The sequence below is a fragment of the Pogoniulus pusillus genome, chromosome 28, assembly GCF_015220805.1.
Source record: "Pogoniulus pusillus isolate bPogPus1 chromosome 28, bPogPus1.pri, whole genome shotgun sequence".
NCBI classification, from domain to species: Eukaryota; Metazoa; Chordata; class Aves; order Piciformes; family Lybiidae; genus Pogoniulus; species Pogoniulus pusillus.
The window spans coordinates 9,328,009-9,341,548 of NC_087291.1; the positions used below are offsets into that span (position 1 = coordinate 9,328,009).

General features: G+C 41.4%; 1 protein-coding gene across 2 annotated transcripts in view; it reads left to right on the forward strand.

Annotated features, from left to right (window-relative positions):
- The window catches only part of IGF2BP3 (insulin like growth factor 2 mRNA binding protein 3), a 118,167-nt gene that overhangs the window by 63,084 nt on the left and 41,543 nt on the right, over window positions 1–13,540 (forward strand). For both annotated transcript variants that reach the window (XM_064166949.1, XM_064166950.1), the window contains exons 5-6: window positions 9,718–9,769; window positions 9,862–9,925. In XM_064166949.1, coding sequence (XP_064023019.1) covers window positions 9,718–9,769; window positions 9,862–9,925 — 116 coding nt within the window. The remainder of the gene's footprint in view (window positions 1–9,717; window positions 9,770–9,861; window positions 9,926–13,540) is intronic.

Consider the following 13,540-nt stretch of genomic DNA (forward strand, 5'->3'; position numbering starts at 1 on the left):
AAGGAATATTATTCATTACTGTAGCCTCTTCATGAAATTATCCCTTGTCGAGAGATTGCTTGGAACCTGTAATTGTTGATCAGTTCCAAAAGAGGATTCAAACGCTGATTTTTAGTTTGACACAATTCTGTTACAGAGTTTCCAACTTGCTTGGTGGTTTTTTTTTCCTCCTTTTTTCCTTTTTTTACTTTTTTCCTTTTTTCCTTTTTTGCTTTTTTGCTTTTTTGCTTTTTTAGTTTTTTCATTTTTTAGTTTTTTCGTTTTTTCCTTTTTTCCTTTTTTCCTTTTTTCCTTTTTTCCTTTTTTCCTTTTTTCCTTTTTTCCTTTTTTCCTTTTTTCCTTTTTTCCTTTTTTCCTTTTTTCCTTTTTTCCTTTTTTCCTTTTTTCCTTTTTTCCTTTTTTCCTTTTTTCCTTTTTTCCTTTTTTCCTTTTTTCCTTTTTTCCTTTTTTCCTTTTTTCCTTTTTTCCTTTTTTCCTTTTTTCCTTTTTTCCTTTTTTCCTTTTTTCCTTTTTTCCTTTTTTCCTTTTTTCCTTTTTTCCTTTTTTCCTTTTTTCCTTTTTTCCTTTTTTCCTTTTTTCCTTTTTTCCTTTTTTCCTTTTTTCCTTTTTTCCTTTTTTCCTTTTTTCCTTTTTTCCTTTTTTCCTTTTTTCCTTTTTTCCTTTTTTCCTTTTTTCCTTTTTTCCTTTTTTCCTTTTTTCCTTTTTTCCTTTTTTCCTTTTTTCCTTTTTTCCTTTTTTCCTTTTTTCCTTTTTTCCTTTTTTTCCTTTTTTCCTTTTTTCCTTTTTTCCTTTTTTCCTTTTTTCCTTTTTTCCTTTTTTCCTTTTTTCCTTTTTTCCTTTTTTCCTTTTTTCCTTTTTTCCTTTTTTCCTTTTTTCCTTTTTTCCTTTTTTCCTTTTTTCCTTTTTTCCTTTTTTCCTTTTTTCCTTTTTTCCTTTTTTCCTTTTTTCCTTTTTTCCTTTTTTCCTTTTTTCCTTTTTTCCTTTGAACTATTATTATGCTGAAACTAAAAATATCAGGCTAGCACCAGCCTTGTAGTAATGAAGTGACCACTAGACTTTTTAACAGGTATAGAAAATAGCTGTTAAAAGTGCCCTTTTTGTGCCCATATCCACACAGAAGAGAGTAAAATGTGTAGGACGAACACAGTTCATCCTGGTAAATCTTCCAACTAACCCCACACGTTTTCTACTGGGAATGGTAGGACAGAATAGGTGATATGGAGTATAGGAAATTGAGGAGGCTGAAAAGTTGAGGGGGAAAGGGAATATGTAGCTGATTCCTTTCTGATTCTCGTGGCACTGAGCAGGACATTGTAGCTTGCACTGTGAGACTGAGCAGCAGCCTTTGTGACAGAGATCATGGCTGGATGCCGCTGCGGGAAGGTGTTGAAACTGTCAATAAACAACCAATTGTGTTTTAAAGTAGTGCTGTGAGTAAAGTAGAAAATTCATCCTTTATCCCAGTGCGTTTTCCAACCATTCCTTTAAAATTTGTTGGCTCCCTTGCTTTTGTGTAGTCTATCATTTAATGGAAGTTGGGCGATGGATGCTCACTGGATAGTAATGCTTTCATAGCTGCTTTCCCCCCCCTTCTCTTTGGCAAACTGCAAATGAGATCGTAGAAGCAGAGGAGAGTGTTTCCACTTAAACTGGCCGCCTCGATGCGAGAGGAGGCAGATGAACACGAGCTAGTGTTTCTGTTGCTTCCCACTACGTTTCACAACACCCATCTGCCAGCCCAGCATGTGATCCTTCTCTCATGCCGAGCCGCAGCAATGGCCTGGTAGCCCGTCTGCCTGGGGAGGAGGAGGAGGGGGCCCCAGCAGCACTCACAAGAAGATCCTGGGAACGGGGATTAGCTGTGTTAAACAGCAGTTGCTGCCTTTAGGGGCCAATCTGCATGACAGGGCTTTCTAATTCTCTGGAAATCAGGGTGGGTAGTGAACCAGGAGTGCTAACCTGGTTCGCAAACTCTCCCATTATCAGAAGCTGCTCTTGAAGCCACATCTCTAGTGTGAGGAGAGGAGGAGATTAATAAGCTCTTAGCTATTGCATGGAGCTTAATTGCATTCATGTAATGTTGCATAAATACTTATTTCTCTGTGTTTTCAAACTTGTTTTCATTTAATTTAGATGAAGGGTGAATAGAAGCTGCCAATTTGGCCATCTCTACGTGATTCGTTATTTCATAATACCTGTATCATATTCCCTCTCACTCATTTCCAAACGGAATTATCCTGCTCCCTTTAATCTCTTTGTGAAGGAGGCCACCCATGCACCTAAAAAGGGGTTTTTTGCCTTTCTCTAAACATTTCTCAGGAATTTACCACCACCACCACCATGGAAACCACTTAGTGCCATTTGTCAGCCTCGATACTATGTTGTTTTTTGCATCCCATACCTCCTCGGTGTAATGCACACTAATCTTTCCTTCTTGCTGTACGTGCAGCAGGCTATTTCCAGCTTAGGGTGCCATGTGGGAACAGCAAAGCACACAGCAACTCTTAGCTTCCTGCACTCAGTACCTGGATTAACTTTGCAGCCTTGTGCTCGTTTGAGTCTAACTAGAATGGTTTGGTGAGAAGAATTAGATTACAGACTGTGGAAAGGAAACAATGGTCATGTCTACTGCACTCATAGGCTTGCTGAGATGGATAAGAACAAGAACATAAATATAGATATCAGAGTCTCTGGGCTTTGGGCTGCACCTCTCTCTAACCTAACTTGCTGTCTGTGTGACTAATCCATCTGCTTCCTAACCCCCCTGGTCAACCCTCAAAACTGCCTTAAACTTAAGGCAAGATCTAGGGTAAAGTGCACAGGTAGGGGAAGGTGGAAGGGTGGTTGAGAGCCCCTCCTGGGGACTCAGGTTTCTGGGAGGGCTGTTGTGTTTCTGTATTACCTTTTAACTTGTATATTTCTGTCTATAGCTGTATCTATTGTAAATATTTGCTTGTGCATTGTGCTAAGCTGTAAATACAAAGCTTCATTCCATTTCCAGAGCTGCTGAGTCTAGTCTGGGTGATTTCCCAAAGCGTGTGTGTGTGGGGTGGGTAACACCCAAACCATCACAAGCCTCAAAATTTCAGTTTCTTCTGAGTTAAATGTTTTCAGAGTTAAATGTTTTCTCAGTGAATGCTTTCATCATATGACTTTTTTAATCGTAAAAACGAGGGAGAGGAAGTTCTGATGATCTTCATTTGTAAAGGTTTACTACATTGCTTATGCTTGTTGGAGTCCTCTTAATTTTCTTCTCGAGAAGCTAACTTTGTAGCTGAATGTTATGCTAATTATACTTGAGGTGATTCTTGACTTAATCCAGATTTAAGGCAGATTCTTTCAAATGTTGTGGCAAACTAGTGTGGTTTTCAAGCATTTAGTCCTCCTTCTGTTACCTTGATATGTATAGCAGTGTGTGTGTGTATGTCAATGAAAATAGTCCAGCAGTGTTATCTGGAAATACATCTTAACACATGGGGTATGTGGAGTTGGTTACAATAGCTGTAGTCGTGGTTGCATGTGATGCTCTACAACCTGCTTTCAGTTGCTTTATCTTTGGCTTAATTTCAAATGCTCAAGTAGTCTACATCATCTCTTACCTCCTTATTTTCCCTTTGAGTATTTCAGATGTTCCATAATGGGCAAGGTGAATAGGGACCTAATATGTGCTCTCAGCACTGTAGGAGAGGGACATGGGAGAGCCACAGCATGGCTCTGCTGTCAACTAATAAATCCAGCTCGTGCAGTGGAGGTGACTTGCCTGTGAGAGTCGTGCCCCAGTTACTGCACACCTCCATGTGCAGCAAGCCAAGGACTTTCAGGAAGAAGGCTTTGGTTAGGGGAATTGAATGCTGCTATGGCAAGTTGAACTCTGCACCTTCTAGTCTTTGCTGCCAGGCAAACTGTTCACGAAGTTGCTGCCAGTTGCTAAAGATGTGCCTTGTCTTCACTTTGTCTTGTGAGGAGCCACAGGTGTCTTCTGCAGAAATGCTGTTCTTCCCACCAAAAGAGGCTTTGAAGCTGTGCTTTGAACGTGCTGATCTGCTGAGCCCTGTGGAAAACCAACCCCTCGGTGTCCTATTTGGTCACTCAATTAGTAGTTCCTCCTGACAATTTTGGCTTTGTTCTCTGTGGTTGAGCTTCACATTCCTAAAACCCTGGTAATGCCACCTAAACAGAATGGTATTATAGGGTAAACTTATTAATAGTTTTGAACATTTGGATACAACTGCAAGTTCCCAGGAGAAGAATTCACTCCAGGGTTTGTATGGGATGTGGTAAATAAGCCAAAGTTATTGTTTTCAAGCACTGCCTTTCTGGTGTGTGCAAACAATGACTTCAGCAGCTTCCAGACTTATTTTTCTGATTCTTCCAGACTATGGTCATGGTTTCATGAGACAGTAAACTGGGTATTGGAGAGCCTACAAGATGAAAAACACCAACACCACATGCTGCAGTGTGTTGAGCCATTTCAAAGTGGCTTTGCCTATTCACAGGACTTTGGAGGAATAACTGTCCTGGCAGAGCACCTTCTGGTTTGGGTGCTCCATGTCCATGCTACTCTGCCTTTACAAGAGGCCAACATGCTCTGACTTGAATGGTGAAAATGTCGGAAGTTGGGATTCTTGACTTAGGTTTGGTGGCAGTGGTCCAGGTAGGCTGTCTAGGCTGGAGGAGTGCTGGGCAACCTGAAGCCAAGCTCTCTTCAGATGTGGCAGAATTATCCCATTACACCTCTAATAAATGGCTGCTTCCTCAGGTGTTTATCATGGGCTGCTGCATATTTAATTAATTGGGTGTCAGGAGCACGGGGCCAGTCTTTTTTCAGTGGTACCTGGTGAGAGAACAAGAAGTAACAGGCACAGACTTGAACATAAAAAGTTCTTTCTAACACAAGAAGAAAATTCTTTTCTTTGAGGGTGGTAGAGTACTGGAGCAGGCTGCCCAGAGAGATGGTGGAGTCTCCACTTCTGGAGTAATTCAAAACTTGCCCGGATGCCATTCTGTGCAACTTGCCCCAGGTGAACCTACTCTGGCATGGCAATTGGACTGAATGATCTCCAGAGGTGCCTTCTAACCCCTATCATTCTGTGATTTCCTGCTGCCCCCTGCCCCATGAAGCTGTGCTAGCTGGGCCCTATCAGGGGTGCATTTTTTCTTCTTTTATTAGCAAAAAGACTAAGCCAATCCACAACAGTACTTTTGCAGAGCTTCTCCCCTGCCAGGATCAGTCATTAGCACCTGGTGGGGCTGAGAGAAATACTGGCTCTGCTGAGGTCCCATTTCACATACTGAAGTCACAAAATGTCATCTGTACTCAGGCTGAGCTGCAAATTTTGGCACACCTGGGCCAGGTGAGGGTCATACCAGGCTAGCTGTACTGCACTAATAGTTTATCCAATTGTTTTGTTTTGTGGACTTCAATATACCAACAGAGTACTTGAAGTGTGCATGTGGCATTAGTAGTGAAGTTGGGCTTAATGTCAGGCGTGATAACAGCATTGCTCTGCACCTCCACCCCATCCTGACCTGATTTGCCTCTTCTGTTTTCTACCACTGCACCTCTTCTCTCTTAAGTAAAAAGCCACCTGCACTAATCATTTCATCTCTCTTTATCCACTGTTGTCTGACCGTTTTTAACTTTTACTTTCCCCCTCATTTTTACATCACTGGAAATACTCTGTCTTTGCAGACAGAAATTTCCATGTGGTCTCATCCTGAATGGCCTTAATCCTCCTGTCTTTCTTTTTGCCTCTGTTATTTGCCTTGTGTTGTTTAGTTCTAACACCCAATTGACATATCGTGGAAGAGAGGGTGATAATCTAATGGATTTGCTCTACATGAGTGGCGAAAATAACTTCAAGTTCTCCAGTGTCACTGAAGCACCCATCACTATGTGCTGGGTGAGAGAAACAATATGGATAACTGTGCTTATGGACCAGATGTCTTGATGAATTTGCTTATGACACAGGGAAGGAATCCTATAGCACCTTGAGAAGAGATATACAAAATACATCTGAATGCACAGCAAACGCTGCTCTGGTTTGTTCAAAGGTGCTGCTTCTAGATCTGTCAAATCTGCATGAGAGCTGGGGTGTTTTAAAGTGTGCTTTGAGCTCTTGGCTCTACTGAGGAGCAACGTTTCCTTGTTTCTTTTTGCCTTGTGAAGCAGCCTCCATTTGTGGGGCTTGGTGTAGGGTAATGCTGTTTATAATGAAGTCAGAATTGGCTTTTAGAGTCTGATGAATGAAAGTCCACAGTATAAGACTGCAGCTTTTTGTGAGAGAGACATCTGTGCTACAACAAGAGCAGGAGACCCAATTTAGACAACTGCTAGAAGGAGAGCTCAAGAAAAGGAAAGACTTTTTTTTCCCCCCCTCTAGCTTAGATTAAATATTTGTACAAATAAACTTTTCTTTTCAGCTGCTCATCAGAATTGCTGCTGCACCACCAACTTGGCTTTGAATTTTGTTCTGATTGCCCAACAAGGCTGTACACGAGGAGTGTTACGGAAGAGCAGCTTAAACAAAACATGTTTGTTTTGCAGCAGAATTAGAGGCTTTGGGCTAGAGGCAAAAAAAAAAAAACTGAGGAGAGGGAAAAGACAGTGTGAAGAGAAATAAGAACAGATGAAGGACACCAGTAGAAACTGGCTGCTGCAGTAAATGCAAGTGAAGCAAGAAACCCTCGGAGTTGAGTTCTGTTTGGAAAGTGTAGTGAGGTAGAGGATATGGCTTTGAATACACTTGCAATGACTTCTTCCAACTGCATCAGCTGGTTCAGTTAGAAGTGTACTCACCCATGAAGCTTGCTTCTCACACGCAAGCACCCAAACTGCTGCTGAAACTTTTGCTAGTGCATTTTGAACGCAATTAGGTTAAAAGGCTAACCTTGCAGTATGGATCATGCTTAAAACTTTGCTTCATGAGACCAGTTGTGATCAAAATAGAGGAGTCTTCAGAGCAAGTGTCTTTGACCAAAGAGGATTGTTTCTTATTTCAGTTAATGAAACTTCTCATACATCTGTTTGGTAAAGCAACTCTTAAGAATATGGGACTCAAATCAGCTGGATTAAGGCCCAGATGGACACGGTCTCTGGCTGAAACAGCTCAGAAGGGGATTAAGGAGAGCAGCCTAAGTGGAGAACTCCTAGTGAAGAGGAGTGAGATGCTGCATGTGCTATCCTGGGCTGTTCCTGTTTAACAGGAAACTTTTGGTTCTTGGGTTTCCTGGAGCAGATGCAAGGCTAGCATGTTGAGAGGCTGACCAGAACATGCTGACACTCTCTCTAAGAACTGTTATCTTGAAAAAGTTGTTTGGGTTCAGCTTCAAAGCTTTCTTTTTTCCCTTCATGGCCAGTGACTTGAGTGCATGGATCTTAATGTAAAGGTATGATTATCCCAGAATATGAATTTGGTATGGAAGTAGCTTACAGGATATCAATTATTATCCAGCCAAGTCTTGTGGCATCTCTGACATTACAGCTTTGGCTTTTGCTATTTTGAGGTGATGCAGCTTTGGGGCAGAGTGGACATGATCTGGTGGTCTGCACAGTTCAAAGATAATGAATTTGTCTCGGCTAAAGACATTAGCTTGTGCTGTAGCATGGTCTGCTGTGTAATAGGACACGGTGGTTGACATACTACAGGGACAAAGGAATTGCTGTATCAGACTAATTAACTCTTCAGTGTCCTATTTCAAGTAAACGTCTGAGAATGGATCTCTAAGCCAGAGACTTGCTTTGCTTGTTCCAAACCCCTGATTCCGTCAGAGATTCTGCTCACCTATGGATTTCAGTGGAGGAACAATTACCACTGTGTGTATGGTAGGTAGGAGGCTCTTCTCTAATCTCAGGAGGTGATTCTTGGCCTGTGTGGAAGTGTGGCCACAGAACATGCAAGACCTTGCAACTCCCACTTGTCTCTGCTGACATTTCAATTGTCTTAAAAGGATGTTCCACAGACTTTCATTTATTTTAATCCCCTGGTGCAACACTACTTCGGTAATATTTTAGCAGACATCAGAGGAAAGTTTTCCTTAAGTTTTAAATTGTCAGATCTGAGGAGTGGCAAAAAATTTTTTTGAGGGGATGAAAAAATCAGGCTCTGAGAGTATCCTAATCTTTGCTTGCAGGAGGAGAGGACAATTAGCAACTTGCCTATGCAAAGAACAGTTGCCAGGAAAGCTCACTAGACTCCACAAAAGGATGGGGAAATTTTGCAGTAATGTGTTGCACCAACTTGGCAAGCAGTGCATTGCCAATTAAATAGCTGTTTAAAAGGTCTGTGTGCAATTGTAGTTTTAGTTGGGTGGTAAAGACTGGGAATTCTCTATTGATCTAAGTTGTCATTAGGTTCGGGCATATAAACTGCAGTTTACCTTGGAAGTGTCTTTTATATTGCAGTAGAAGTATACGGTACATTAATATATCATAATTTCACTTTTTTCATCTCCTGAGGATATAGACTCTGAATTTTACAGTTTGAGGGTTTGTGCACACTCAATTGCTGGTTAGAGCAAGTGGAAGCATGCAGCAATAAGAAGCTGCACAGATGTTGTTACGCCTACTGATTTCCTGATGTCCTTTGCTTCCTTGGCTCCTTCCTTTCCTGAAAGGTGTGTCCATCCCATCCTGTTGCCATCTCCCCTTCCCCCCCATACTGACTTCTTGCCTTTTACTGAAGAATGGCTCTTTGGTTGCAGAAGAGGTTGCAAGCTGACTTGATAAAAAATCATTTTTATTTCCTGGTGTAAACTGTTAACCTTTCCAGCATCATATGAGTTCCCGAGACAAAACATTAGGATGCACTAAACCACAGCTTGTGACCTGTGCTGGTTACTGCCATAGTCACTGTTCTTGGAAGAAATGGGAAGAAAATAAACTCTATCCCATGTGAATTTTACAAGTGATGCAACTGTTGATGCTTTGATGTTTTGACTGGAGTGTTCTGACATCTTGATTTTTCTTGAGAGTCTCTGCATTTCTCGCCCCTTCTTCATCCTCCATTTGACTGGAATAAAACAAATTGTGCCAAACGAAACGACTTTATTCAGATTTCTTTTGCCCTTTGTCATGTCTTTTTTTATCTGTTCCTCCCTAGCTTTCTACCAAATGACAAATTAATTGTGACTTTCAAATAATTGCTAGAATACAATGTGCAAGTGGTTCCTTTGGAATGGGTCTTCGGGAAAACTGTCAAAATAATTGTGGAGCATCTCTTAGTGCTTTGGTTGTTCCAGTTAGCTCCTTGATGTAGACAAGCCCCCACTAAGTAACATACTTTTTCATGTGTGACCTCTGTAGTATCAGGAAGGAGAGCTAACATGTGACTAAGCAACAGACAGGTGCTTAGGATGCACTGAAAGACTTCATTTCAGATTTGGTTTTCTCTAATTATTTCTGGTTTTGCTTCAGCCCCTTCTGGGTCCTGGTGACTTGAAGGTCTATTTTGTAAGTTTGGGACATGCAATGCAGAGTGACTTCTTGGAGTTCCATGCTGTATTTTCACATTCATGAGGTTTTAAAAGCAGATTTTTCTGATGTGAGGAAAGCAGAGTGTGTGTGTGTGTTGTTCCAAAACCAGTTCACATTTCTTCCTTATTAGAAGGGATGTCCTGAGTGTTCTGTCTTCTGGCAAAATGACTACAGACGTTAGTGGTTTTCCAGGCTTTTGTCTGTCTGTTTGGAAATTGAAATCTGCCATTTCTTTTTGACAGGTGTTGGATAGTTTGTTAGCTCAGTATGGAACAGTGGAAAACTGTGAGCAAGGTATGGCTCTACTCTCAAATGGCTTTTAGATTTGTAGTGGGAAGAGTGTGCACACTGAACTTAACCTCTCTTCATTGCATTTTCCTCTCTAGTGAACACTGACACCGAGACTGCAGTTGTAAATGTAACATATGGCAATAAGGACCAGGCTAGACAGTAAGTATCTCACTTGCTTGTTGCTGTTGTCTAACTTGTGTTTTGGAATTCATGATTTTTATGCAACTTCATTTCTGATTAATTAATTGACAAAATGACCACATGAGCAATAATTTCTAAGCAGGTCTCCCAGGCTTTACCTTGCTAAAGCTCGTGTGTACTTTCCCTTAATTTGCTGGGTTTTGTCATCAGCTTTCCCTGAACTTTGACTGAAAAAAAAATGAATAACTTTGGAAATGTGGTTAACATTCTTAGACTGGAGAGGGCTGGACAGTGACAGAATTGGAGTTACTGCTCAGTTGGTAGCTTTTTAAACCAAAAGGTTTGTGATGCCCTTTGATAACATTGATTGCTCTCTGCCTGTCCTTCTTCTCTCTGTTCTTTTTCTGTGACTTCCCTGTCATTGTAGCTTCTTTTTTTTTTTTTTTTAATTAGAAAACTTTAATACTGCTTCCAAACTCACAAAAGTTGGTAATCTGAATACCACCACAAGATCAGTTATTTTAGTTGCACTTTTCCATTTTTAAGCTGTGTTTTACACTTAAAATGTAAGTAATGTAACTTTTAAACCTAGGTATTAAAGATTGACTTTCTAAATGGTTGTCTTTTTGCTCTCAGCATCCGTATTATGTATTGTGCTATAGGTTTAATGTTGCTCTTCCACCACAGGTAGGAAAAAAAAGCCTTGTGTGTTCCAGAATTTTTAATAGAATAGGTATTCTTTCCCCTGGTTTTCTTTTCTAGCTGTAGAAGGATGAGCAAAACCCAACTCGTGGAATTGCCTGCGATGATCTCGTTCATTTTAACCTTGAAATTTCTGCCACCTTGTGGCTAACTGCAATCAGCAGTTAATATTCAGAGACTGCTCATGGTGTGCATTAATTCAAAATTAGGAGTGAAATAATATTTGTACATATAATTAAGTAATTATGCCTCCTGTGTAACTTGAATACAGCACATGTATTTAATCTTTCAAAGTGTTAGGTTGCTTGTTAGTGTAGTCTAAACAAATGTGATGAGAAACTTGAGTCTGTGGTGTCTCTTGTGTACTCTGGAGCTGAAGGAAAAGAGGGTTTTCTTGAATTTGCTTCCTGCCTCTTCTCAAAATCTGAATAATTTGATATATTCTTCCTTAGTGTTCCACTCTTTCAATTCTGCTGCATGGAAATTGAGAAAAATGTTGAATTTCTAGTTCTGAGAAGACTTAAGAGTGCTGTGTTAAAAATTGCAGCTACTCGCATTGCTTTGTTCTTCTGAAAGTGTAAGGAGGAGGTACCTAACGTGGCATGGGAAGAAACATTGCACATGATTTTAATCTGCCTATCATCTGTGATGTGGGTTCCTGGATTTGTACTCTCCCTTCTGAGGTGGAAAATATCAGCATACAGTTTTTCCCCCCTCAAACTATCTTAAATGATAAGGCAATGCTGAGATAAGCTAAGCCTGTTTTGCATGAGAAATCATATGCCAATAACTGAAAAACCTTGAATCTGCTGGAGGTGGATTAGCATCCAGCATGAATCTTGAAGGTGGCCCTGAAGCAATGCAAGTTGACACAATTTGGTTGCTTTGAGTGAGTAGAGTGGATGGAGGAGTCTTGGTTTGCTTTTGTGAATGGTTTGATATAGACACATTCTTAAGAGAGTGAGTCCATTTTCTGTACAGAAAACGTTAGCTTAGATTATTTGGGTCCAGGATGGAATAACTGAGAGACCTCTGAGTGAAGAATCAGCTGGATAGAGATTTTTGCAGGAATAAAACCCAGCTCTTAGGAACTGCTATCAAGGATTACTAGAGGACCTATGAATATGTGGCTATTCTGGAGTGGTTCAGTTGAGTTATCTTCTCAAACGTGACCTAGCTTTGCTTCTTGGATCTGGCTATGGTGGACAGCAAGTGGCTATGAAGGGGGAGTGTTATACAAGTGTTGATAGCTGATAAAAATGGTGTTGGTCAGTCCTACACAGTGCAAGGAGTAACAAGAAGTGACTATATTAAAAGCTCTCTAGAGTTTGTGTGGATCAGTAGCTGATAACAAGCTTTGTATTTTGAAGTTTATCTATTTAGGATAAAGGATGATCTTGGCCATGAATTCTGGAGCAAATACCATAAGCCATACAGCAGACCCCCAGTTCTAATTGCATCTTTCTTGCACTTTCTGCAGCACACATGCTGATCTGGGTGCTGGCTGACAGAGCCTTCAAAGCTGGCTACCTTTCTGCTGGATATGGCATTGCTGCAGCTGCTGGAGCATGCTCCAGCAGTGCTGTGGTGAGGGTGCTGAGAGACAATCTGGAGATAGTTTTGATAAGCAGTTCCAAACAGGTGTGATGTCTATTGCTTGGAGGATATTACTTTTGAACAGAACTTTTAGTTCCACACAGTTAGGAAACAGAGCCTTCTTCTATCTTGCAAGAGTCGCTGTCAGTTGGTTTTTTTTCCCCTCTAGGATGGTACAGAAGTTGTGGCATATTCAATGCAGAGTTATGTCCAAAATTAGCTTGGAAACTAAAATCTGTGAAGAACGTTGCAGTCCTTTTGAGAAATAAGTGTTGGAAAGAACATACAGAACCCAAAATCTGACACATGTGCAGTTATTGACTTACATTCAGGAGTGGAGGTCCATGGCTTGACCTACCACAGTGATGCCGCCTCCTTTGCTGGGTGGGCATGAGGTTGTATTAGCAGGAAGGAGTAGGATGCTGCTCATCATCTTTATGTGGCCAGAAGAGAGGAGTCAGCAGGGCAGATCAGGTACTTGTGGGAAGCTTGGTAGGTTTGTGTAAACGCGTACAGGAAGCAGAGAGCCATGCACAGCCCTGTGAAATCTTTGCTCTCCAGGACTGGGTAGTGAGAAGGTGGCTGGGACCCTCAGGACAACTGTGACCTCATCCCTCTTCTTGCAAGCCCTTGGGAGGAAGAGGGGTTGTTCCAAATTGGAAACTGCCCCTGCTGCTATCCTTCCTGGAGAGGGCCTTACAAAACATAGGCATGCTGTTATGGCATATGCAGCTACTGCACCTTCTGGTGGGCTATGGAATATTTGGAAGAGAGGAGACTGAAGTGCAAGTGGTAGAGCTTGATGCCTATTGCTCAGTTAGAACAACCCAACCAGCTGCAGCCAGGTACTGACCCAGCTCATGACCTGCTTGCTAGAGGCCATCTGCAGCTCCTCTTCTGCTAACATTGATTCTTGACTGCAACCCACAGGACTTGTTGATTGTGTCCTTGTGATATGCTGCCACCTAAATCATGGCTACCATTCCCAGATATTATGACCCTTCCCCTCTCCCTCTCCAGAGTGTCCCAGTGTGTGTGCCTAGCGCATCCTGCAGAACTTTGCTCTGCCTGGGCTTTTGGGAGGGAAATTTTGTGCCAAGTTGTCTTACACATGTGGAATGGGTGTATATTGTTTAAGTGTAGGGCTAGATGTTTTGTTTACCTCTTATCTCTAGTATGAGGAGGAGTGTGTTGGCCACGTCTCATAACTGATGGAGTATTTTAGATGCAGGCTGCAATGTGAGGAGCTTGGAATCTGCATCTTTGCAGGTAGAAGCAGGTATATTACTCTTTGAAGACACCTGTGGACACTCTTTAATTAAACTACTTGCAGAA